Source organism: Lacerta agilis, chromosome 11 (assembly GCF_009819535.1).
Source record: "Lacerta agilis isolate rLacAgi1 chromosome 11, rLacAgi1.pri, whole genome shotgun sequence".
NCBI classification, from domain to species: domain Eukaryota; kingdom Metazoa; phylum Chordata; class Lepidosauria; order Squamata; family Lacertidae; genus Lacerta; species Lacerta agilis.
This window is the reverse complement of record NC_046322.1, coordinates 3174757-3200753: the sequence shown is the minus strand read 5'-3', so window position 1 is coordinate 3200753 and position 25997 is coordinate 3174757. Positions and strand designations below refer to the sequence as shown.

The following is a 25997-nucleotide window of genomic DNA, read 5'->3' as shown; positions in this document are numbered from 1 at the left end:
GGGGCCTGCCTGGTGTTTTTACATGAGTAGAATGTGTGCTTTTATTTAAAATGTATCTGTGGGTTATTTGTGGGGCATAGGAATTCATTCATTATTATTTTTATTTTCAAAATATAGTCCGGCCCCTCACAAGGTCTGAGGGACAGTGGACTAGCCCTGCTGAAAAATTTTGCTGACCCCTGGACTAGATAATAAAAACCACAGGGGAAGGAGGGGAGAGAAAAAAAGGCTGTTTTTCAAGACATCCTTGTCTGCCCCTGGTACAAGTCTTAACATGGAATGTGGGAGCAGACATTCACATGTGGCCCTTTCAGGGGCTTTGTAGCTTCCACCCAGGCCTCCCAGGAAGGACACAAAAATGACTGATCCCCCATCTCTGCAAACACTGTATTTGAAAATTAGAGAGACTGAGGACCAGCAATTATAATATATGCAACCAAGGTAAACTTAAGCCACTGTGAAGACTTACCTAACAGAACTCACTGCCACCAGACACGATGATGACTGCTATCGTGGCCTTAAAGAATCGCTAGATAATTCACAGAAAATAGCTCTATTCTGAGGCTATTAGCCAGGTTAATTAAACAGAGCCTCTGTTTGTTAAAGGCAGCATGAGATGCTGGGGACAGAAAAGGGGAAGAGATACTGCCATGTCCAGCTTTGTGTGCATCTGGCTAGCTGGATTTTTGGCCTGATCCAGCAGGACTCCTATGCACACCATAAGGACAACTTGCCTACTTCACAAACTCAGCTGTCATTTTACTCAGAGTAGACTCACAAGGCCACAGCTGTACGAATCTGCTTTATCACTGTAACCCTGAGCTACAAAATACTCTTGCACAGTACTCTCGTCAGTACATTAAGATGATCATCTCTGAGCGACAAAACTGTCAAGGCTCGTAGCGGCACAGAGCCAGGGCATGGGGACACACAAGGTGTGGTGCATTTTCTTCATATTCTGACTTGTGTTCTTCTTCCTGTGCATTCTCCTTTATGGCACTGCTTTGTTTGGCAGTCAGAAAATTTGAACGGGGGATATAAACCTGGACCTCAGGTCAGCTAATTCCTCATCTCTGGCCCAAATCCTCTGCAACGCTCATGGATGAAAAGGATGCTGTTTTTTGTTGCTATTGAGGCTCGTTTCAATAAAGAGCCTGTCCCTTCCTGAACTCTTACTCCCATCTCAAGTCTTCTCGGGTAGCACTTTTAAGACACAAGCCCAATGCTGCCAAGGAATAAATGGGAAGCCAAACCACCCAGAGCGGCTGGGGCAACCCAGTCCGATGCACTGGGTATAAGAAATAAATTATTGTTATTTTGTATTGTACTACAGACAGCTGTGAGAGTTTACATAATTAGGGAGTTCATAGGAAAGCTAAGGCATTCACAGCATCCATTTCCACTTCCAGCCTGATTTTCAATGCAGGTCTTTGCAGCCAGCAAGTAATAAACCTCTTTACATTTAGATCCCTACACCCAGGATTCTCTTATTTACAAGTAGATCTGTTTCAGCCCCGGGAGGGTTGTGCCACAGAGTCCCTAGAACAAAACACCTTTATCTTCAGACATCTTCCCTGACACAAAATCAAGCTTGGTGAGAAGCAGACCAGAGGATAGAAGCGGAACAGTGTGCATACTTTATGGGCTTTGGGTACAGGATGTTGCTGGGTGCCTGGCTGGTGTTCTCGTAGCTTGAAGCAGTTCCAAACTCCGAGAGAGAAGGCTCCAACCCAAACTCAAGAGCGCCAAACTGCACATTTAACCCTGATACGTCTGTGGATCCAGGCATCTCCACAGCAGAGGAAGGGATCTGAAAATTAAGGAACATGTTGGTAATCTGTTGATTTGGCACCAGAATGAGTAATTTCTGCCGCACAGATGCTGCTTTGTACAATATATTTACTTTATTTCTATTTAAGGCGTGAATATCCCACTCATAAAACAGATTTCCAAATGCAACTAAATGTATCCCCACCCCCACCCCCCACAAATCCCTACAACCAGAAAAATAGTGTGGTGCAATTTAACATCAAAAACTAGAATAATACTATACAACAGACATTAGGAGTTCAAGAGAAGAAAACAGTCTCAACTTGACAATCGAAAGTGCCAGGTGGATCCTAGGGAAGGGAATCCCAAAGCTGCAGCCACGTGATCTCCAAAAGGCAGGGACAACAATGGTCCTCAGACAAGAGCTCAAAAAGGGCAGGCAGGTTCATACCCTGGTCCCAAACCATTTAACAGCTTTATGGGCCAAGACACACAGCATTTGTGCCAGGAAACAAAACGGGATGAGAAAAAAACCAGGGAAACAACTTGATTTCAGATTAAGGAAATCTTGACTTTTAGGAATGTATTTGCTGCCAGTCAGTGGGAGTAATACAGATTCAGCCGAATAAAAACTTCATCTCATAGCTGCAAGCAGCATTCACACCCCCACAAACAGAATTTGGGACAGATTTGTACAACAACGTCGCTGGAAAAATACCAAGCTCCCACCTGCTAAACATCTTAAGAATTCCCAGATTTGCACACAGAATGCCAACAAGTGCATGCTGTTCAAATTTACCCTTATTTTGAAAGCTACATAGGCAGCGGCATTAACGTTTTGAAGATTATGTGATCTGCACAGCACTCAACACCTGCTAAGTTTATTAAGCAGCTTAAACTTTAAACTCCAGCATCCAGCTACAAAAGCCAGACTACCGTCTTGCACAAAACAAAACAAAACAAAACAAAACAAAACAAAACAAGCAGCCAGCTAAGGGACACTCTGAGGAAGATCTATCAATGTAGGTTCTTCTGTCTCCAAAACAAGACCACAGCCCAAGTGCAACTGCATTGTGCAACTGTCCAAAATTAGGCTTATGGGAAGCATGTTTTAATTTATGGGACAGCAAGTTAAGGGCACCCATTTGTTTCTGAAGCTATTTTGACTCTGGTGAAAATGTTTAAGATCACCTCTCCCCACAACCATGAGCAGCAGCTTCTGTTTAAATAGTTAAGTGAACATACACTTCATTATTATTATTAACATAAAAGTACTGTTTTTAATAGGGTGGGATTTTTTTTAGTGTTTTATTGTTTACATATAGTTGTAAACCTCCCAATATTTTGTGAAACAGCAGTATATAAATACTTTTATACCTAAATAATTCTAATAGATATACTGCTCACTGCCAAAATAGGCTTCTCAAAAAATACACCTATATGAAGGCTTGGCGATATTGTACATTTATTTAATCAGTTAGGAGGCAGATAATTGAGTGGAGCTCTTTCATGAGATGATGATGATGAAGAAGAAGAAGAAGAAGAAGAAGAAGAAGAAGAAGAAGAAGAAGAGTTTGGATTTGATATCCCGTTTTATCACTACCCTAAGGAGTCTCAAAGCGGCTAACATTCTCCTTTCCCTTCCTGCCCCACAACAAACACTCTGTGAGGTGAGTGGGGCTGAGAGACTTCAAAGAAGTGTGACTAGCCCAAGGTCACCCAGCAGCTGCATGTGGAGGAGCGGAGACGCGAACCCGGTTCACCAGATTACGAGTCTACCGCTCTTGGCCTTCGCCTATGTCTAGCAAGGGCAATACTGCCAGTGCTTGAGCTCTGCAGCTTTACCCACCTTTGAAGCTGGGGGTATCCTCCGTTTTGGCGGCTTGATCTGTTTCTGCTGCGTCTGCTGGGAAGGCGCCACCTGGCTATCCGTAGACAGGCTGGGGAGGTGGAGCATTTTGCCGGCAGCCATTGAGCTGTCAACCGGTGATGGCTCCCGGGCTTTCTGTGGGGTGAAGGATTCCAACCCAGGAGGTGGGGCGGGGGCTGCCAGTGTCTGCTGCTGCTGTTGCCGCTGCGTCAGCTGACTCAGAACCGGGGATGGTTCAGGCTGGGATTTGAAGTCTAAGCACCAAGACCAAGGGGAGAAATTGAACAATTACACCACCCCTTGCTCCAGGAACTGCTAGTTGGTCAGCAGGTTTCACTACACAGCAATAAAGTTGCTGCTTGTCCGTCCCCCCCCCCCCTTTAATCAAAGGGGTCAATGAACACTTACCAAACTGACTGAGGATAGAAGGCTGTGAAATTGACGGTTTTGCATCCCAGGATGATGTTGTGGTTGTGGAAATGGGGGAGTTTGTACTGAGAGAACCTTGTGACGGGAACTGGCCCAAGCCTGGAGATTTCAACTGGTCTAAAATCTGAGATCCAGTGGAATTGGCCAGTTTTGAAGATCCAAGCTCTCCAAACCCTGAACAGAGGACTGAAGACTAATCAGAATGGGGAGAAGAAAAACACACCAAGGTTCACTAGACTTAATACACTGCAATTCATGTTTTATAATTATTACAGAATAATACAAATAGGGAAAATACATTATATACAGTCAGTGATTCAAAATGCAAATGTCTGGGGGAATCTCTGATATCTTTAGTGCTCACCTTCTACATCAGGGGATGAGAACATTTTTGGCCCTGCGGGCCAGATCATTATCAACCCCCACCCTGCATAGGGCCAACTTAGGCAGGTGGGGTAGCCCACCTGTAAATCATGACATCAGCTGAGTGACAGGAGGGCAGTCCCCACCCCCAAACTGTCAAAGTTGACTTGTGGAGGCGTGGGAGACAAATCTGCTTCACCAACACTTTCCCTGCAGGGAATGCCCTGGCAAAGGAGCACCCAGCAGGACTCAACCCTGCCCATCAGCTGGTGTTGCCTGGTATCTTCAGGGCATGGACATATGGATATGGTTCAGGGGAAATGGCCTTTCTGGCCAAATTGAACCTCCAGCCAACCGTGATTGGCCCACAGGCTATAGGATCCCAATCTCTGCTGTATAGAAACTAAGCTTAAGCACATGCAACTGTCCTTGAGCATAGAACCCTGTGACATTTCCCCCTTCCTTCTTCTCTCTCAATATTTGGTTTGTGAACACCCTGGAGGAGAAATCTGCTTTTTTTGCTTACATTACTCTGTAAACTGCCACAGGCATCATTGTAGTAGTAAATATGACATAGAAAGTAGAAAATGAATAAAAACAAATTTATAAATTCATGCCTATGGGATAGTTTTAGGGGGAGGGAAGGATGTAGCTGCGCCAGATATAGTGAAACATTCTTTGTTTGGAGAACGATACCTGCCTGTACTAGCAAAGCAATTTTTGCAGAGCTAGAAGACTCAGAAAGTTTTCATTTCCACATGCAGCAGTCAGATATGTGCTTGGAAAGAATGCATCACAGTCTTCCAGCCTGGAACTGCTCTCAGTTTCATGAGCGAAACTGCTTTATTTTAATTATTATGCACAGAGTATCCTCTGCTGTACTTTCAAGAATCAATACAAAGTAGGTCACTTCAGCCACTGACAGGGAAAAAGTCAGTCTACCAAAGATGGGGCTCCCCAAGCAAGGCTGAAAACACTAAGGTTATCGTTTGCAAGAACAGGCTCACTTCTGCACCCATGTCATACTTCAGGGCAATCTAACTTCATTTTTGCAAATCAGTAGGCAAAACAGCAAACATTATTCAGGGCGCAGGACTGCTTGGCATTTTTGAATAGCATCCAGGGCAACATTACCAGGCTCTGCGGAGAATAGGAGTTCACAGTGCTTGTGTTGCTTGCTCCCAAGGCCATCTGAGAATCGTGTTGGGAATTTGTGAAGACCAAAGCCTGCCCAAAGCCTTGCTGCTGAGGAGTCTCGAAGGAGTTTGCCTCAGTTTCTTGGCCAGACGTTACGGACTTCTGAAGCAGCGTCACCAGGTCAATGCTACAAGACAGAGTGTTATGGACAGGATGTCAAGACGCAAAGGAGGCACAGATGTGAGGAAACCAGTAGCTCTGGTCACCCCTACTCAATGGGTACTGTACACCTGAGGCATCCCTGACAAGTATTTGTCCAACATTCTTATTGACAGCGTCCAAAGAGATTATGTCATTTTCTGACGTTATAATGTTGCCTGTGGTAAGAAGTTACTCCTAAGCAGTTTCACTTTATCTTGCCTGAGAGACACCCAAAACCTGAATGCAAGGGAGGTGATTTGTTTTAACAATGAATGCCCTGTCAGAGAAAGAGGACAGAGGCAGATCCCAATGTGGATATTGTGAGCATGTACATTACTCTAAGTTGCACGTCATATTTGCAGACCTGACTGCTGACAAATCACCAGATATTGGCACCACTTCAATCATTATCTTAATTTGAAATATGAAATCTTAAATTAGTCAAATCTTTTGGGGGGGAAGCTGGATTACACTTCACAAAAAAATCTCAAATACAGCACAATCAAGTAATTGGCCAGCTTCTTCGCATGGTGTACTGTTCTTCCATAATCCGGCTTTTCAGAGAATTTAGAATTAGTCATAAATGAGCTCCAGGAGGCAGCAAAAAGGAGGATAATGGATGGATGGCCAGAAAAACTGAAAGAAGAGTTGAAGCCAGCGCAAAAAAATAACATACATGAGGGAGGAGCAAGAAAAGGTCCACACTCTTGACCCCTGACTCCACCTTCATTTTTTCAGATACAAAATGAAAGCAGTGGTTTCTCATCTGCATTGCATCTGTGTACATTCACAAGCCCACATTATTTGTGGGTGTAATATATTACACACACACACACACACACAAACAAACAAAGCAAAGAGATTCAATTTCTTAAAAGATCAAACTGATTGTAAGTCAACTATTCCATCATCCGAGATAAAATTTATCTGACTTAAGCCAAAAGTTTAGAACATCATCCAATACACGCAACCCCCGATTTATGCATGTTCAATGTATGTGCGACTGCACATACATGCCAAACACAGAAGTGACCTGAAAACGTCACAAAAGGGGGCAGAGGTGGGGTGAGGGCTGAACGGGGTGTTTGCAGGCTTTTTCAATCGGATTTCAAATATGCATGATTTCACTGATGCGCACGGTAACCTACTACACTTCAAAGCACAAACACGTCAGGAACTAGTTTGTGTGACTGGCTCGTCTAGATGTGGAACAGAGAGAGAGCAGGGAAAGATATACCTTTGGCCAGCAGCGACGTGGTTCTCCACTGGGACAGATGAAGCAGTGAAGACCTTTGTTTCTGAAAGCTGAGACATGGGGATGGAGAGAGAAAGAAATTGAATTTTAACCACATTAAACACACAATTCTTTTTCAGGAGACAATATTCGCGAGAAAGACAAGAAGGGGCATGCTGAGCAAGACAAAGTGTTCCATCTAGCCAATTAGCTTGCCTCAGAACTATGGCCCATACAAACTGATTTCAGGAAGGAAACTCATACAAAAAAGGGGTTCTCAAACTTGATAGGAAATTGGCCTCCCCTCAGTATAGATATATAGCTGGAGATCGTCTGGTGCCATAACAAAGTGCTCTGAGCTCCTGGGAAGAAGGGGTGCATATAAACACATTAAAGAATCGAGGGAAGTTACAGCAGAAGAGTCTCTCAAGAGGGTTTACAGACTACTGTTAAGTGGCCAATACGCAACAGGAACCAAAGGCACATGCTGGCCAAGGAGAAGGTGGGGGTGGGGGTGGGGGTGGGGGCGATGTTGGCCTGGAGCGATCAGGCCAATGCCATCACATGACAGCAGTGGGGCCAGCTCAGGATCCAACAGATCCCACTCACTCCCAAGACTGAAAGTGCATTACTTTATGATAGCCTAGAAGGACAAAGGAAGCTTCCCATGAGGATCTTATTTTTTTCTGATGCCCAGGTAACCTATAGGTGGGTCAGTGGTCTCTTTGGATAAATCCTGGGTTGAACTGTGCAGCACTGTGTCAAGCAAGCTCCAACCCCTCCAAAAGCAGTAAAAGGCAGAAGAGTCTCTTCTCGGCAAGATCAGCTACCTTTTCAGTCTACAGACTGCACTGTCCTTGTGGCCAGAACTGATGCTACAGACTAGGGAAAATTTTCAAATGAGTGATGGCTCAGAGAGCCTGCTGAGGACGGTGGCATTTATCAGATCACATGGTGTTCCCAGCAGCTGAAAAGTTTTTTGTTACACGGCTTCTGGGAAGCAATTTAATCTGCTTCTGGGCGAGCCCAATCATGGCACGAAAGCAGACAACAACAACAACAACATCCTTCACTGGCACATTGGCAAGTTCCTCGAAACAGATGATGAATTGTGGTTGCCGGTTGCTTTGCAGGAGTCTCATTGCCACACTGAGACCCTCTTAGCAAGAATCATCTGTTCAGAAGCAAACTCAGGGGTAGGCTGCAGATTTAAATGTGTCCATCATTCATCAAATTCACACAGTATTTGAACCGAAAAGCTTCTGCCCAGCCACAATCTACCTCAGAATATCATTTACCAAAGATGATCAAGGGATAAGCGCCCTTAAGGGATAAGTGGAGCAAAGTGGGAAATGTTTTTCTCACATTTAATTTATTTACTCAGTTTATATCCCACACTTGCCTTTGAAGTAGCTCAGTCAACAGAACTAATGAAAGAATTTGTGCAGTCCTGCTTTTACCATAAAGACTCACATTGAACTTGGGATACTGTTCAAACATTTCTTTCCAAAGAATCTTTACAACACATCTTAGATGAGATGTGGCCAGCCCTGCTGCAGCAAAGGTTCTTTTGAAAAGAGACATTTGAACAATATATCGGGATTAAAATTAGTCAAAGTTCAGGCAACGTTCAAGACAAGGTGTCCCAAAAACTAGCAAAACGTTCTAGGTAGCTCATTCAGAAGAAAGTGGCACTGGCTGATCAGAGAATGAATTCAGTGTTCCTGCCTACTCAATAATTATAGACTTACATCTTCATTCCAGTCTTCAGCAGTCCACTCTTCTATTGTGTTCTTCCATGTTCCTATGGCAATAAAGGAGAGAAAAGACAAACAATCAACCCACAATTCCTGGTGCCATACATCCCCTTTGACAGATCCATCCCTAACTGGAAACCCATGTGAAAAGAAATAGAAGTTTAGGGGGAAACTTGCAAGGTATTAATTACCATACTTATTATGATAGCTGAGTCCTCCATTAACACTGTCTAAATTCAACAGAATCATTATGTTCTGAAATAGCTCAAAACAAGCCCACAACTGCCTCCCAATGCTCAGGGCATCCATCTGCTGGTGCTGTCATCAATGGTGCAGTGTTTTAGGATAGAGATGAAGGCTGGCAGAGTAAAAATTAGGGAGCATAACGGTTTTTCCGTACAATTTATTTTGAAAACCCCACTGTTGCATTTAAGGAAAACTTAAGAGCAGCATAGGCCAGATTGTACCATACAGTTCAAGCAGTGCCCTCTAAGTTTCTATACAGGTCATGTGTAAAACTGTCTTCTGTCACAGCTAGGTCCCACCTGTTGCCAACATCTTAGAAAAAGAGGACAGACCACCTACTTTCTTCATAAGGACTTGCCCTGATCTTGCACTGAGCCTTTGAAATCAGTTGGGAGCTGGGAGTAGGGAGGTTGCCACTGCATTGGGGCACCTCTGAAGCCCAGTGTGACTACAGGAGCCAAGCCTGATCCAACACTGTGGAAGGGCAGGATGTGTAGCAAGCACAAAATCTAAGGAGCTTCTTTTAAACACACACACACCCAGAATTCTCTTACTGAGGTGGTCCCAATCCCCTCCTCTCCCACTGTAATACAAAGGTGGCCACAGAAAGCCTCCTTTTTAAGATAAAGGATCAGAATCAGCAACACAATTGCAACAATATTCGAAGGCACTTCCCTGCCTTCAGTTTTGGAAGCCCAAACCTCCTATCTATATCCTGTGAGGACATGCACATGAACACACGCATGCACGCACACAGCAATGTTGTGTTTTAATGTTGTAACCCAGGTGAAGCACAGGTCATTGTCATTATGAATAATGATAGTAATATTTTTGCTAATGGTAACTCTGGCACATTTGTAATTCTCAAACCTTCTGTGGAGTTGCCTCACCTGTTCCATCATCTCCCTCATTCTGCCCAGACTCCCAAGATTCTTTTGTTCCAAAGCCATCTGTAGCAGAAGACTCCGTATAATCTGCAGGGTTAAACGTCCTACAGGTCAAGAGAGTTGAGAAAGTCAGAAATATACAGAAAGTTGAGCTTGTGTACCTGCCTTAGACAGAGTAAGATCGTTGTTCGGTCTAGCCTAACACTGCCTCTTCCAACGGGCAACACCTCTCTGGGAAGATGAGGGCACTGACTCCAGGGTCTTGTGAGGCAAATCATGGGCTCTTCCAGAGAAGTCTGGAATAGGGAAGTGCCACTATGAACATGCATGCCCAGCAATCATAAAAGAAACCCCTTCTTTAGCATCACTAAAACTGGATTAGGAGGTAGCTGGATGGGGAAAAACTGCTTCCTATCAATTTCTTAAATGGCTATTACTAACTAAATAGAATGCGTCAGTTTCCTTGTGGTTGGTCTGGAAACGGCAGTTTGTGCAGACTGTACAGAACTTGCACTTTTAACCAGTATCTTATAATATTTGTTCTCCACCTGTCTCTCAGGGTAGCAGGACCTAAGCTTTGGAACTCCCTGCCTATGGATATTAGGCCAGCAACCTCACTGTACTGTTTTATAAAATGGTCTGGAAACTAAAAACATCTTCACTAGCTGCCAGTGCACTTCTGGGTGGGATTCAGAAGGCTGGTATTATATGGTCAACATATTTGACTATATTGAGTCTGCTTGTTTGCTGGAATATATCCCACTCTTCGGAGGTCAAGCAGGTAACAAGGAAGGGCCATTTCAGTGACGGTACCTAGGCTGTGATAAACCTTCCTAGAGACATTCCCTTGCCCCTCCATCCTGCTACCACTCTGTTGACTGCAGAGGCACATTAGAACTTTTATAACAAATTAATTTTAATAAGAGACAGCTTGAGGGTCCTTCTGCTTATATTATAAAATGGCTTAGAAGCCATTTGGGCATGTAAGCAGTACGGTAAGCATGCAACTTATGCAGATGTTACGCTCCAGGGATCATGCCTAAAGCCAAAATCACATATACAGTAGTCGAACAGTGATGATGATGATGATGATTTTATTATTTATACCCTGCCCATATGGCTGGGTATCCCCAGCCACTCTGGGCAGCTCACAGCATATATCAGAACATACTAAAACATCAGACATAAAAAACTTCCCAGCAGGTGGGATGGTCAAAGTCAACTGTCCTGGAAACCCACCTTATTTCCAATTTTTTATTTTTTGCCACATGCACAAAGCTGAATGCGCACAAGTTAAATTTGCAGCCTTACTGTATATAAATTTAATAAAATAAAATAATTATAATAAGAGCTGTTTATTTTCTTTATAGTCACTTTAATGGTGTTTCCACATGGTCTTTTATTGATCTGAATTGCATCTTATATATTTGCTTGCCACTTTGTAGACTATACTGAAAAACAGCAGGCTATAAAGCAGTTTAAATAAAATATACTCCCTCCTCACTGTATGCAGCAATATCTGTGACCCTGCACACTCCCACACAGCTCTTCACGTTACATAAAGGCAGCAATATCTGAACTGGGAGATCCCACAGCTATCTGAAAAGGAGAACTCAATGACTGAGGAAACATGGGATGGAATAACAAGGAGAGAGCAACCTTGCACTAAATAAACCTGTACAGCTGGATGTGCCTTCTATGCACAGTGAGGAGGCCAACAAATCCCTATTCTCAATGCACACCGAAAACATGGGAGGGGAGGAGCAATTTTAGCCACTACTGTGCTTCTTAAAAGCATGTCTGCTTGTGCCTCAAAACTATCATTTAGACTGACTGTGCTCATGTTGTAGTGTATCATGAGGGAAGCAGGAAAGAGTGCCAAGGTTGGTAAGTTTTTAACGGCACAGTGAGAGGCGTTGCAAGTGAATGAGTGAATGTGCGATTAATTTGACACTGCCAGATGGTGCCAAGGAGCAACCACCACCTACTGCCAGCAGAGGATGTAATTTCAGAAACTCTCAGCTGGAGTATAGTTGGGGTGAATGAGCTTCAGTAGTCCTTTAACTCCTTATCCGCCACGCCCTGCTGCCTACTTTAGATGGCAAGAACACCTTCTGTTCATGGTTCCAACAGGGCTGAGATTGTGACTTCCCAGTGGGTAAGCATGTTGCACCAAAAACAAAGGAGGTTCTTGCAGCATCTTAAAGACAAGCATATTTATCATGCCTTACACCTCAGTGGGTGAGGCCACTTCATCAGATGTGCATTGGGTGGGCAGCTAATATAACAGCCACCATTAGTCACCAATTCTGAGTCTAAGAAAAAAGGCTCCCAACATCACAGCCATGCCTATGAATCCCTCAAGAGCACAGCTAGGAAGCCTTCATACTTTCTAAGGCAATGCTGGTTGTTGTTTTTTATTTGACAGACTCATTGATTTGGATGTCAATTTCTTCCACGGTGTCCTAAGAATTCTTAACACAAGGTCAACAGATACTGCAGTCGAGGTTAATTTTTACGTTCAGATTATTTAAACCCTTTAACATTTATTTTGCTTATGCACTTTCGTATCTCCAAATCCTATTAGGCACCTGCAAGTGCTGTTTTGATATCTACAAAGTATCTTCAAGGGCACCTTCTCCATATTAGCAGCAATATAACACACCCGTTTTGTGCTATCCATGAAGTTGTGAAATGCAATTGTGCAGATGCTGCTCATATAGTACATGTCATAACTGCAGCGCCTGTGAGGTTTGTTGTTACAGAGACTCACAATGCACTATAATTTTACAGTTGTACCTAAGTGATTGCTATAATTCTATTATGAATATATTAATAGAATAATATTTTGTTTAGATACAGACGTTTTTCTGGAAATAATAGTAATGCATAATAATATGATTGGCAAAACAAACAAAAAAACCCTTACTATTCAGTAATATTACAATGCCCCTGCTTGCACTCAGCATTTTGTGTGTGTGTGTGTGTGAGAGAGAGAGAGAGACTATGTGTTTTAATTAAATTCCTGGGACAATTTGATAGAACTAATTCTCATCTTGGGTTTTTGATTACTTCAGGCAACAAACCGGCTGCTTGAGGTTGTCAATCCCTATCTGCCTCTGCAAGTTTTTGCTGAATTACTCAAGAGTTTGCCTGTCAGGCTGTAATAGTGAAGGCACTCGTTTCACAAGGACTGCCTCACTTTTATAAAGTTTCCTGATATCAGGAAGAAGGGAGTCAGTAAGTCCTCTCAATACAGTCAAATGTTTAACAGATTCTCCATTACATGGATCTGTGTAATTTCTTTAATACAAAGTTAAGCAGCGTTGACAGGTCCTAATTTAGCTGATATATTTTCTTTCACTGACATGGTGTAAAGAACCTACCCCATGCCTTGGGCTGAAAATCTCCCTGCTCCTCTTCCTCTGCCACGGCCAAATCCTGTGGGAAGGAAAGAGCCTCATTTAAGGGTACAAGGTGGATAAGCTGAACATTCAGCTCCCAAGGTTTCAGGAGGGGAAGTCAACTTGAGATAGTAGGGTTCAGCCATTTCTCCTCTTCTCATTTCCTTCAGAAACAGCACACTCTCTTCTTAAACAAGGAAGCAAGACAGCATGACAGCAGAAAAGAAACTCTTTTTCTATCCTCTTCATAAATACCTAGAGGGAAACCCAGATAGTGGCAGTGTGGTGCAGTGGTTAGAGGATTGGAAGTCCAGAGTTGAAATCCCCACTCAGCCATTAAGAGTGACCTTGGACCAGCCACTGTCTCTTCACATAACCTACCCCACAGGGTTGTTGTGGGGATAAAATGAGATGGGGGAGAACTTATTATTTTACCCTGCAGCTGCAAGAAAAGGAGACTGGGGGAGAGTTATCTTTTAAAGATGCTAGATCCAGTTTGAAAACAAACCCCTTTGTTATATGTCAATACTGAAGGTATAAGCAAGTATATGAGATTTCAGCCAGGCCCTGAAACCTATTTTCCAAGGTGGCCCCTCTCCACAACTTGCAGGTTAGGATCCAGTGATTCTCACCCACTGTGCCTCAGTCCCCGGAACTGACTTATGTGGTCTTCAGTCCTATAGCTAGGGAACTATACACTCTCCCCAGACTCTTACTATAATGTTGGCCCCTCTGCATGAAAGCTTGGTATTATGAGCAAACAGCCAGCTAAAATAACAGAAGACTGCTGGCCAGCTGGGGTGGGAGCAGGTTAGGAAAGGATAAGAATAGTCTTACTTCAAACAAACCCCTTCCTCTTGTACCCACAATCTCATCACAAGCCCCCCACCCACCCACCTGCTTGTTCTTTTTGCAGCCTTCCAGCAAAACAATCTCTCCATCTATTAAAATACTACACTGCTATCACTAGTCTACAAGGACAGCATCTTCACAGCTGCGCCCATAATTTGAAACACTGAACTGAATACAGCCTAACCAAATACATTTCAGCTTCCTGAATTCTACAAAGGCTGCTTTTAATCATGTGGTCTGGAAGAGCCACCAACACACCAACCAAGGGTGACAAACTGGACCCAAAATTAGATGTTTAAAAATGCAGGTACAAGCTTAAAAATGCAGGCAGAAGCTATCGGGTCTTCAAGCCTCAGCATTTGACTAGGCTATGCCCTCGACATGGACACAGTTTACAATACAAGCCACATGTGAAAGGGTGATGGCATGCTTCAGCTTTGAAATACAGCAGGATATTCATTTGCATGTTTTTTTTTTAAGATACTCCCTGAGCTGAAAGTATTTCAGGCTTATCTTGCATCAACTGCAAAGGAGGTGCTGGTTTTCAGCAATGTCCCAGGAGATTCTTAAGCAGGAAGCACCAAGATCCTAGTGCTTATGTCAGTAGTTAGGCCACATTCACATGGACAAAATGCAAACAGAACTCAGGTCCTGCTTGCGGGATTCCCCTAGACACTGGTTGGCCACTGTGAGAACAGACTACTGGGCTAGATGGTTGCCTGCATGGCTCACAAGTCCTGCAGCCCTTTAGGGGCAAGAAAAAGAATTATCAGGCACGTAGAGCACAGGGTTGGAGGGTGGAGGGCTCTTAACAGAAGCTATTTCTTGCAAGGTTCCTTTTTCAAGAAAGGAAAACAAAAATATTCATAGGTTTGTCTTACCTCTCCCTCTGCTACGTTTCCCACGATCAGAAGGCCTCTCTCCTTGGCTGTTTTCCACTCCATTCTCCTCTACTCTAACTAGATGTGGGAGGAGAAATACAGAAAGCAAAACATTACCATATACAATTTGAATGCTTGCCCTCTCGATCAGACTTTTTGTTTTTCAACTGTGCAGGAGACAGAATCACACAGCAAGAATGGAAAGGGTGAGGGGTCCTAACAAGACACAAGGATTTGGACTTGCAGGTGCTACTCTGCCTGTTAGCTGAAGCCTCAGTTCACTGAGAAGCCTACAGAGATAAATGGTTTGATGACATCATGCCTAAATCTTTCCATAAGCTCCTGCCTTGAATATGAAATGTCTTTCTTTTTTATCTAGCTATATATTTTAGGACTCTGTGTGCAATATGCATAGCACTGGCCTTGCTGCTTTAGAGTGTGTGTTTAAGAGCGATGAGCATTTGCTGCTTTTAAATATTTGTGAGCGGCTCTAAGAGCTCCTTTGAGGTTGAAGAGCGAGCTGGCTATAAGTGCCCAAAATTAAAATATTTGATCTGCTTTCAGACATTTTCATGTGCCCATACTCAATACAGAAAATACACCCCAATATTATTATTATTGTTGTTGTTGTTTGAAGAGAAGAAAAGCGTCATTAAACCAAGCCAGTATCAGGTTCTCACGGCTGTATAAATGGTACCCAAACTAGGCAAATCCTTTTGTTGAAGAGAAACAGCTCTGCGTGCATAGTGTGTGGTTCTTCCCCCCCGTGCTCTACTGCAAACATACAACAAAGCAACTCAAGCACAACACGCTCCTCTGTGAACGCAAAGGCAAACTAAGGCAACCGCGTTCCTAGGAGCAAGGTGCCTGCGCTTACACTCTCGACCACGGCTGCCCCCTCTTCCTCGTCTGCTGGAACTTCCCCGTCCACGGCTCACTTCTCTGTCCCCTCGCTTTTCTCTGTTCTCTTTGTTTTCTGAACTCTCTTTTCCAAGACTTTTCTTCTTTCCTCCCACTGTCTCCCACGAAGTCTATTTGGGTGGAGAAGGAAAACACAGAACAATTCAAAAGGGGTTTAAAGACTGCCTTGAGAATATCTTCCAGTGTAAAACCCCTAAGCTCTATGGGAACCTTTTACAGCCCTTCAGACGTGCAAGGTCCATTGTCAAACAAACCCTCAGGGGCACCTGCAAAGCCTAGAAACCATCAACACTAATCCAGCATCCTTGGAATGGAATTAATCCCTATGGCATTTTAATGGCAAAGCGTTTTTACAGGGATAAACTTTGTGAGATTAAAACAGGGGCTTAACATTATTTACTTATTTATTTAAACTGTAAATAGGCAAATCAAGATCCAGACCTTGGGGAAGAGGGAGGGGGGTTAAATACACACACACACACACCCCAAAATACTATAGTCCTGATTAAAATCACCCTTCTCATCCATGGCTATTTGGCTAGGAGTGAGGCTATCACTCATGCCAAATAGTATCAGAGGTGGGTTGCTCTTTTTTGTCAAAGCCTAGTTATCTACGTTTTTTAAGTCCATACAACATTAAACCACACATTTAATACCATGTAGGTGTTTGGCTCATAGCCTCTTTCCTTACTATTAATGACTAAGGCAGGACATATTTAGGCCCATTTCATAAGCAGGATCATCAGCACAACTGCATCTGAGAAGGGGTTGGAACCCGAACTGAAATCTGCCTCCCACCCGCTTTTATCAGCCTTCCCTAACCTTGGGTCTCTAGATATTGTTGGACTATAACCCCCAACATCCCCCAGCAAGCATGGCCAGTGGACAAGGGAGATGGGGCTATGCTAATATCTCATGACTAACTTTGGTACTGTATCCCAACTGGTCTTGAGATACATCCCTGCATTACTGATTAGGGTACAAAACCCTACCGTTATACTCTGCTGTCTCATTTCACGTGGCCCCCATGGATGGTGGAAGTGGGGATTTTTTTTGGCTGCTCAAGTCTTGCAACAACTGCCAACATGTTCAACGATAAAGGGGGAAATTTCCCAGAATATCTTGTCTATTGGTTCTTGAGTTGTGGCACATGTGGATGCTGGTTAAAAAGCAAGAATTGGCGGGCAGGGAGGTGAGTTTTGCTGCTTTTTTGGACTAATTTGTACTTTATTTTTATCCACTTTCCAGGCAAATGCTATCTCCAAAAATGTCTCATATCAGTTCAAATGAAAACGAGATGCTGTTCCACAAGACACAAATGAGAAGGGAGTGGAGGGAGAAGGCGGAAGGAGGAGATCAGTCTGACAATGCCAATGGTGGTATATAAATAACGATTGAAAATCCAGTGGTGCCAGGCTGGTTTTCCCTTGAGAAAGACATGCCCAGAGCTTTGTCACTCAGTTATTAATTCTGAATGAATGTAACATACAGGTATTTGCTTGATCTACATAGCTTAACCTGAATTACAAGGGGAATATCCTGGCCCAAACAGGACTGGTCAAAGAGCAAAGAAAAATATACCAAGAAAAATATATGCACGTCTCAAAGTGACTTGACTACCAAAATGCTTTCCACCAATGTCATCTCTCCCCAACTCAACAGCCAATTTGCCAGCAAGCAAAAGAGAACCTAAACTTATCTTTCCTGTACCCACTAAGAGGCTCAAAAGGCTTTTGCTTTTCTTAGGTTCCAGGGAAAGAGAATCCCCTCTGATGCTGGTTCATGGAGCAGTTGGGGTGGGGAATGAGGTTTAGGTTCCACCCCCTAACAGCGAGCAAATCAGCCCAGAATGTGACGGGGAGGAAATACCAGCTGTTTTAATTCTAGAAAGTCCTGATTTAGGTAGTGTATAGTCTCACTCCAGATATGAGAGTGAGACTATGAAGAAGACTTATGTCTCTTTTGTCCCAATTCAAAACGCAGATAGTAAGCTCACGAGGGCATCACAGTCCCTCACAAACATATAGTGATAGGTTTTCTTGTTTTATCATAATAAAGCAGGCAAAGAGCTGTCCATCTTCATTCCACACACAGTGAACCACAAAGGTCGAAATTCTACAGGGCAGAAGAAATAGTAGAGGAGTATAAGCTGCTGAACACAGAATTCAGCTTCCAGAGAATCTGAGCTCCTATTTTTCAAGAAAGCAGCAAGTTCCTAAACCTTATGTTGCAAACATATACTTGAGTGTGTGGGGGCAATGCCTACTAATATCTCAGAAACCAGAGAAGTGGTTGAAAAATTACAGAATTGTAGGGCTGGAAGAGACCCCGAGAGTCATCTACTCCACCGCCCTGCAATGCAGGAATCTCAACTAAAGCATCCATGACAGATGGCCATCCAACATCTGCTTAAAAACCTACAATGAAGAAGAGTTCCCTATGGAGTCTGTTCCACTTTCTAACAGTTCCCAAAATAAAGGGGGGGGGAGCAGCTTGAAATATCCCATACAATTCATTGTCCTCCATAACCAGCAAAACTGGAATTTGGGAAGAAAGGAAAAAAGTAAATTTGGAAGCTTTGGTTTTCTTGGGGCCTTATTTTTTAAAACATCAAACACAGTCCTATGCAGGAGTAGTCAAAGTTACATTTGAGTACCCCAGTTGAGCATTTGCAGACACCTTCACATTATAGAACCCTGATAGCAGGTATCAAGGGTCAGGGATAGTTCGTCCTAAGCAGGTGAACAACTTAAGTGCTTTGCCAGTTTTCCAGGGCAGACCTCCCGTTCACCTGCTCCTTTAGACTTAGAGACTTCCAGGCTCTCCAGATCCAGGGTCAATATCCTGTTTGTTTGAAGAAAACTGCATCAGAAATTCTAACTGGTAGCAGGACAGAAAGATGAATCTAGATGTTAATTCCACTGGACTGCTTTTTAGCACGTAGCACTCTAAAACAGGGGTGTGCAGAGAGTAGATTAGGGTTCTACCAGTAAATCTCAGAGTGATTGGCAGTGGATCAGCAAGGATTCTGACACCAAATTATTTAATAAGAACAACAAGACCTTTTCCTCCCTTCTAAATTAGGCAGCTGAGTTAAAGAAAAGTGAGTGGGGATTATGGGGGAGAGCAGATTTTAGTGTAAGCTCAGTCCTGGTACTGAAAACAATTTCCTGGGCTCAAAATGAGGAATCCCCTACAAGGAATCCTTTTCCTGAATTATGAGGTTATTGCCCCCCCCCTTCCTGCCACTATTTTATACCTGGCTTTGGCTGGTGTATCTCAGGGTTCTAGTAAAATTAATTAGATCCCCACAAGCCAGGTCTGCAGACTCCAGTACCTGAACAAACTTTTGCAGGAAGCGAGTCTAAGGAACTGAGGCAGATAGTGATGATGTGGAATGAAGTTCTAGGCCTAACAGACAAAATAAAAACTGACAAAACACCAGGTCTGGGTGGCATCCACCTGAGAGTTATCAAAGAACTCAGGTGTGTAATTGCTGAACTTCTAACAAAATGTAACTTGTTCCTCAGATACTTAACTGGAAAACTGGTGAAAAATATTGATAAAGGTAAAATAACAAAGCACAGAGAAGAACAAGCCTTGAGGAAGTAGAGCCAGCACGGCTTTTGCAATGGCACGTCCTGTCTCACGAACCTATTTAGAATTCTTTGAGAGTATCAACAAGCGTATAGATAGAGGTGATACAGTTGGCATAGTGTACTTGGGACTTTCCAAAATCTTTCAACAAAATACTTCACCAAAGACTCCTGACTGAGTAAGCTTAGCAGTCATGGAATAAGAAGAGAGGCCTTCTTATGGACCAGTGAGTGGTTAAGTAACAGGAAACAGAGAGTAGGAAAAAATGAACAGTCCTCCTAACGGAGAGATGTTGAAAGTGGAGTCCTGCAATGATCAGTATTGGTACCTGTGCTTTTTAACCTGTTCATAAACAATCTAGAGCTAGGGTTGAGCAGTGAGGTGGCCAGGTTTGCTGGTGATACTAAATTGTTCAGGAATGTTAAAACAAAAAAGACTGAAATGTTCCCAAAGCACCTCTCCAAACAGGGATCATTAGGAAAGCAACTGAAGAATCGAACTTCCAATATTATAATATCGCTATAAAATCTATGGTGTAACCACATTTAGAATAGGTACTGTTTATTCTACTGGTGTGCTATGGGGTAATGTTATTACCTAAGGCTAAAGAGTGGCGCTATGGTCTAAACCACTGAGCCTAGGGCTTTCCAATCAGAAGGTCGGCGGTTCGAATAACCGTGACGGGGTGAGCCCCCATTGCTCGGTCCCAGCTCCTGCCCACCTAGCAGTTCGAAAGCACGTCAAAGTGCAAGTAGATAAATAGGTACCGCTCTGGCGGGAAGGTAAACGGCATTTCTGTGCACTGCTCTGGTTCACCAGAAGCGGCTTAGTCATGCTGGCCACATGACTCAGAAGCTGTACGCCGGCTCCCTCAGCCAGTAAAGCGAGATGAATGCCGCGACCCCCGAGTCGTTCACAACTGGACCTAGCGGTCAGGGGTCCCTTTACCTTTTTAAAGAGCATCAGAAATTGATACACAGAGATGTTATTGCTGTGACCAGTCAAGGCACCACTTTGTGACTGTGATGTCACACAGCGAAATAACCTCAGGCTACTTAAAATTCACTAGCTCTTTCCAGTGTTTAATTTCTTGGAAGGGCTCAAGTCTGTTTAGAAAACATTTCTTTTCCCAGTGATAGACAACTGAATTTCTTCCAGTTAAGATACATGTTAACTGAGTGAGCTGGGGGCCAATTTCAGAGTTTCACTAGTTTTAAAGATTTTTGAAACCTGCATATAACAAAGTTGTATCTAAAACGTTAAGTATTTGACATCTTTCTTAGTTGGCCACAGCTTTTCATTCCACAATGAAAAGCAGGAAGTCTCCATGTGTTAACTCTTCAGACAAGGCTTAAGAAAAGGATCTAGAGTCCTTACTGTGTCAGAGTTCCCTTCCAGCAAGATATTGATTGCTCTGTTCACATCTCCATTACAGTCATGTAGAGCCACTATGCAATCATCCTGATTCTTCCCAGTCACTTCCATAAGCTGGAAAAAAACCACAAATATATGAGTCACATTAAAGAGACCTTGATAACACGACAAAGGGAGTCTAGGCAACAAGCTGAAAAATAGGTTTAAAATATACCTACAATTATATATATACACACACACCATCCCAAAGGCACTGGGTGGGTAGCAATACAAGTTGCCCCAGGCCTCAGACAAGCTCTGCATGGGCCTGGTTATAGTGCTGTATTCAGCTAAGTTTCAGTCAGAGTGGACCCACGGAAATGAATGGATCCAAGTTAAATGAATGTCTACTCTGACTGAAACTTAGCTGAATACAGCTCATAATTATTATTATTCAAGCTGAAGTTTTAGTAAGCAAGTGGACTTAAACTAGGCTTGAAGTAGCAAAGGGTAGTCTCCACCAGTCGATGAAAGCCAACCTGCCCACTCACCAGGGAGAGGGGAAAAACATATACCTGTTTCACTTTATCCTCAAAGTCTGCATCATTCTTATCGTAGATCATCTGAGCAAGGCGAATTTGTTCCGCTGTTGCCTGGGAAGCACAAACAGATCGGTTATAGAAATACACACGCAAAGCCAAAATTTCCCCCAAATGCTTGAGTCTCCCACAATTTGTTCTTTTGTTCCAAGGGTGTGGAACCTGTGGCATTCCAGATACAGGTGAATTACAACTCCCATCATCCCCTGGCCATGCTGACTAGGGTGGATGGGAACTGGAGTCCAACATCACCTGGAAGTCTACTGGTTCCCCACTCCTGTTTTATTTTTAACTTCAAGGGGAAGAAACACTGAGGCATCCTTTCCTATCTAACAAGCCAGCCCAAACTCCAGATTGCAGGCAAATAAAAGGGGGGGGGGGAACAACCAGTGCCAATCCCTCACAGAACAGTTCTTAAGACAGATAATTTAGCATTGTGCACAAGAAAAAGTTGTTAAGTTTTATCTAAATTATCAAAGGAACCACGGTTCAGGTGCATGGCCTATTATGAGCCCTAATCAGAGAACTACAAACCCTGAATCTCCTGCCCATGTTTTGCCTAATTCTGCCACTCAATCTTTGCACATAATTTAATTCAATAAAGTGTTTATTTCAGAGCACTGGCATGGTTCTGGCTGGTGGAATGGGGCAAGGGGTGCTGGTATTTCCCCCACTCCCCAAACAGGAATCCTACTGGGAAGGCAGAGCACCATGGGTAAAAAAAAGCCACCAGAAATAAAGGCTGGTGTTATTTTAACCAATACATCTAAGAAAGCAACCTTTAAACAGGTAGGTAGCCATGTTGGTCTGCCATAGTCAAAACAAAATAAAATAAAAAATTCCTTCCAGTAGCACCTTAGAGACCAACTAAGTTTATTCTTGGTATGAGCTTTCGTGTCAAAAGCTCATACCAAGAAGAAACTTAGTTGGTCTCTAAGGTGCTCCTGGAAGGAATTTATTTTATTTTATTTTGTTTTAACCTTTAAACAGTTAGGCATAGTGATGTAAGGTGAGAATATTCTCGAGAATATTGTCTGCTAGAAAATTCTCCGGAGAATATTCCCCAAAAACTGTAAATTCTAATGTAAGAACCAGTTTTACAACCCACATTTTAAAAATCTAGTAAATAATAAGTCAAGCTGTGATATTGCCAGTGTAAGTAATGAATAATGATTTTTTGATCCAGTTACATTACTGGGCATTGTGTCATTTACCATTGGCAGTTCTGAAATGTGAGCTACAGAAAACTTGGTTTTTTTGTTGTTGTTTTTTAGTTTTAAAAATTCATTTAAAATTTAAGTAAAATTTAAACTTTTAGTTGGAGCAAAGTTTGAAAGGCCATGGGTTTGCAATCCTAGATTGGATGGTAAGCACTCCTAATTCAAGTAGGTAAGATGAATTTTATGGGCTGTCATGTGTAAACCCACTGAGGAATGGTATTTTCGACATCATTGCTTGATCTTGATTAATTCTTACAGGTTAAGAATTACAGATACATGGATCCAGAATGTTCACACCAATACCTGTACTACTGGTTTCTGTGGTTGCGTCAGCTGCGTGGCTGAAATCTGCGCTTTGTCTCGAGTGCCCCGGGTACGTTCACTGCCCACCGAAGTCATCATATACAGTATATACAAAACAATGTATGTACAAAATAGAAAATCTGAAAAGAGAGGAAAAAAATCCAGCTGAGTTAAGCACTGTTTCCAATATGAAAAACTGGCATAAATGACAGTATACAGATTAACACAAAAAATAGCTAATTATGTTCATGTCCCAAGTAGCAATGTGACATTCTTTTTTTTTAGCACACATGGGAAGTAGATATGCATTTCCTAAAAGGTCTGGCAAGGCGCTACCTCAAAACTCCTAACTGCAGAGAAGGGTGGGGCCAGGGTCCAAAAGGCTATTTTGCTTGAACACTGAGAGATCTCAGGCTTCATTTCCTTGAATAAGAGGTGACATTTTACAAGCTGTGTTAGGAACCTACCCCAACTTTAAAAGTAGTTTCCTGTGCAGCACAGAAGTCGAGCTGTCTAGAAATTGCAAGCCCAAAATCCACTTGAAGACAGAAAATGGGTTACGCGGTTGTTTGCATCTTTTGTACCTAAAGCTTTCCTTTAATGTGGTCCATATCAGCTGCTACCACATGAGATTAATGAAGTGATTCCCATCAAGGGTACTTCACCACAAAGGGGGGGGGATCTGAATTAACTCTGTTTCTACATTCTCCAAGGCATCAATTCCTTTTAATATCAGTTCAAATGGCAAGTAGAGAAAAGTGAGGTATGAGTAAAGGTATGAGATTTAAGAAGAGCTACCTACTCCTATTCCACTTTTTCTAATTGTAAATTCATGTGCTCATGTGTGTGTGTGGGGGGGGGAGATTGCCTCCATTCATCTTAACACAGGCACAATCATGGCTATGGCTGGTGACAGTGGTCCTTTGACCAAGTGGCTTAGTATCTCCAAATCTGGGGAACTTGTGTACAGCTATTAACCAAATGAAAAACAACGAAGCCAGCGGACCTGATGGGATACCTGCTGAAGTCTTCAAGTGGGCAGAGTTGAACTTACACAACAACTCCACAAGCTCATTGAAAAAATCTGGGAGAGAGGAGGTCCCAGTCTACTGTGATTGCTTAGGTCAAACCAACATACAGTGGTGCCCCGCTAGACGAATGCCTCGCTAGACGAAAAACTCGCTAGACGAAAGGCATTTGCTAGTGGAAGGCTGCCCCGCAAGACGAAATTGTCAATGGGGCTGCCTCGCAAGACGGGGGGAAAAAATTTCGTCGCGCGAAAACTGCTATTTGCATTGGTGCTTCGCTAGACGAAAAAAATCGCTAGACGAAGACACTCACAGAACGAATTATTTTCGTCTAGCGAGGCACCACTGTACCAGAAATGAGCAGCCTGTGGGATGTTGTTATATGCAAACAGTAACAACTGCAAACACAAACTCATAACATTTTAGCTATCTGAAGAAGTCTTACAGCATGCTATGGAGTCAGATGCTGACTTGGTGCAGTCTCACTAGCATTCTAAATAGGGCTGACCCAAATGTCTTAGTTTCCTCAATTTCCCAACATTTCATGGATCATGGGTGGGGTGTGAAAACCCACCCAAAATGTGGGAGTAAAGTACTTGCAGATCTCAGAATGAGCTGATCTAAGAGTTTGGGTCTCCTCTTCCTTTCTTTTTAAAGCGAAACCACAGGTCAGCTAAGTGCCCACTGGCATCACAGCTGCTGCACACTTTGTACTTTAACAGCTGCTAATGTCCCTGGGAAGACACTATGTAATAGTACTGCATCCATACCAAAGGGGAAATGATGGTTACCCCCATGGTCCACACAGTTTTAAAATAAAAATGGAAGTGGGGAAGGAAGGAAGTCATTGGACCGGCTCATACGATGACAGGCAAGTACTACCCCACCTTAAAGTCCTGAGAATTTCTCCCAAACCATTTAGAAGGAAACTCTGACAAAGCTGGGTGTAGCTTTGCACAGTCTTAATTTTAACCTCCTCTTCCAGCTATTAACAAATTTAGCTTTTATTTGGCCAAGCCTATATACTCAGCAACTGAAACGTTGAATGCAATAAGGAAAGAATCACTCCAGAGATATGGCAAAAACAAACAAACAAACCACCACTTCCTTGAGCTCTTGCATAGTTACCGGTAACTAAAGAGAGCTGCCTGTACCTGGAAGTGGCTGCAGGATCTGACCCAGAAGACCACATTCCATTATGACTGAACCTGGCAAAGCCCAGCTTGTCTGCTACTTTGAAGATGATCTAAGATCGCCTACTCAGCAGACTTTTCACTACTTGAGGCCCATTTGCACAAGCCATATAATGTGATAGCAGTATGGAAAGGAAGAGGCATAAAGTGCTACTTGTGCAATATGATGTGCAGAAAGTCTATAGCTCAAGCTTTTCTGAGGTACTGCTTAATCTAAGACATGAAACACACCCAATTTGACTGCTCGTTTTAAGGCAAGTGAGGGCATTCATAAGGTCACAAAATACCAAGTTTATGCAGCCACTGGAATGTCAAACTGGCCCTATGAACTGGCCCCAATTCTTTTGCAAGAACTATTCACAAATAAATTTTGTTGTACCTTCACATTCCACTGAAAGGGCTAGAAATTTGCTCCCTAAAAATCTGCAATGATGCCTAGATTCTGTATCCAAGACCTTTCAAGATTTCTGATGCTTACAAGTAGCCAGGTTTTCCCTTTCGTTGTGCCATTTCTTCACTGCAGCTTCCACACATTTCTTACCCGTTATCTGCAACCATCTAACGCAGGCATCCCCAAACTGCGGCCCTCCAAATGTTTTGGCCTACAACTCCCATGATCCCCAGCTAACATAACCAATGGTCAGGGATGATGGGAATTGTAGTCCAAAACATCTGGAGGGCTGAAGTTTGGGGATGCCTGAAGCAGTTCCAAGGCTACTAGTATGTAACTGGTCTGCTCTCTTATTGTAAGG

The 25997-nt window shown here is 43.0% G+C and overlaps 1 protein-coding gene and 1 non-coding gene across 3 annotated transcripts in view; both read right to left on the bottom strand.

Annotated features, from left to right (window-relative positions):
- UBAP2 (ubiquitin associated protein 2) overlaps positions 1-25997 on the bottom strand; it is a 77307-nt gene that overhangs the window by 31152 nt on the left and 20158 nt on the right. For both annotated transcript variants that reach the window (XM_033164538.1, XM_033164539.1), the window contains exons 2-14: positions 23025-23164; positions 21478-21555; positions 20927-21037; positions 15909-16062; positions 15032-15109; positions 13281-13335; positions 9898-9998; positions 8756-8808; positions 7008-7075; positions 5567-5756; positions 4049-4262; positions 3620-3894; positions 1638-1810 (exon numbers count right to left, since the gene is read on the bottom strand). In XM_033164538.1, coding sequence (XP_033020429.1) covers positions 1638-1810; positions 3620-3894; positions 4049-4262; positions 5567-5756; positions 7008-7075; positions 8756-8808; positions 9898-9998; positions 13281-13335; positions 15032-15109; positions 15909-16062; positions 20927-21037; positions 21478-21555; positions 23025-23123 — 1649 coding nt within the window. In that variant the 5' untranslated portion in view covers positions 23124-23164. The remainder of the gene's footprint in view (positions 1-1637; positions 1811-3619; positions 3895-4048; positions 4263-5566; positions 5757-7007; positions 7076-8755; positions 8809-9897; positions 9999-13280; positions 13336-15031; positions 15110-15908; positions 16063-20926; positions 21038-21477; positions 21556-23024; positions 23165-25997) is intronic.
- LOC117055365 lies at positions 5159-5241 on the bottom strand. The gene has a single exon (XR_004427620.1). It is a non-coding gene; the product is annotated as a small nucleolar RNA SNORD121A (small nucleolar RNA).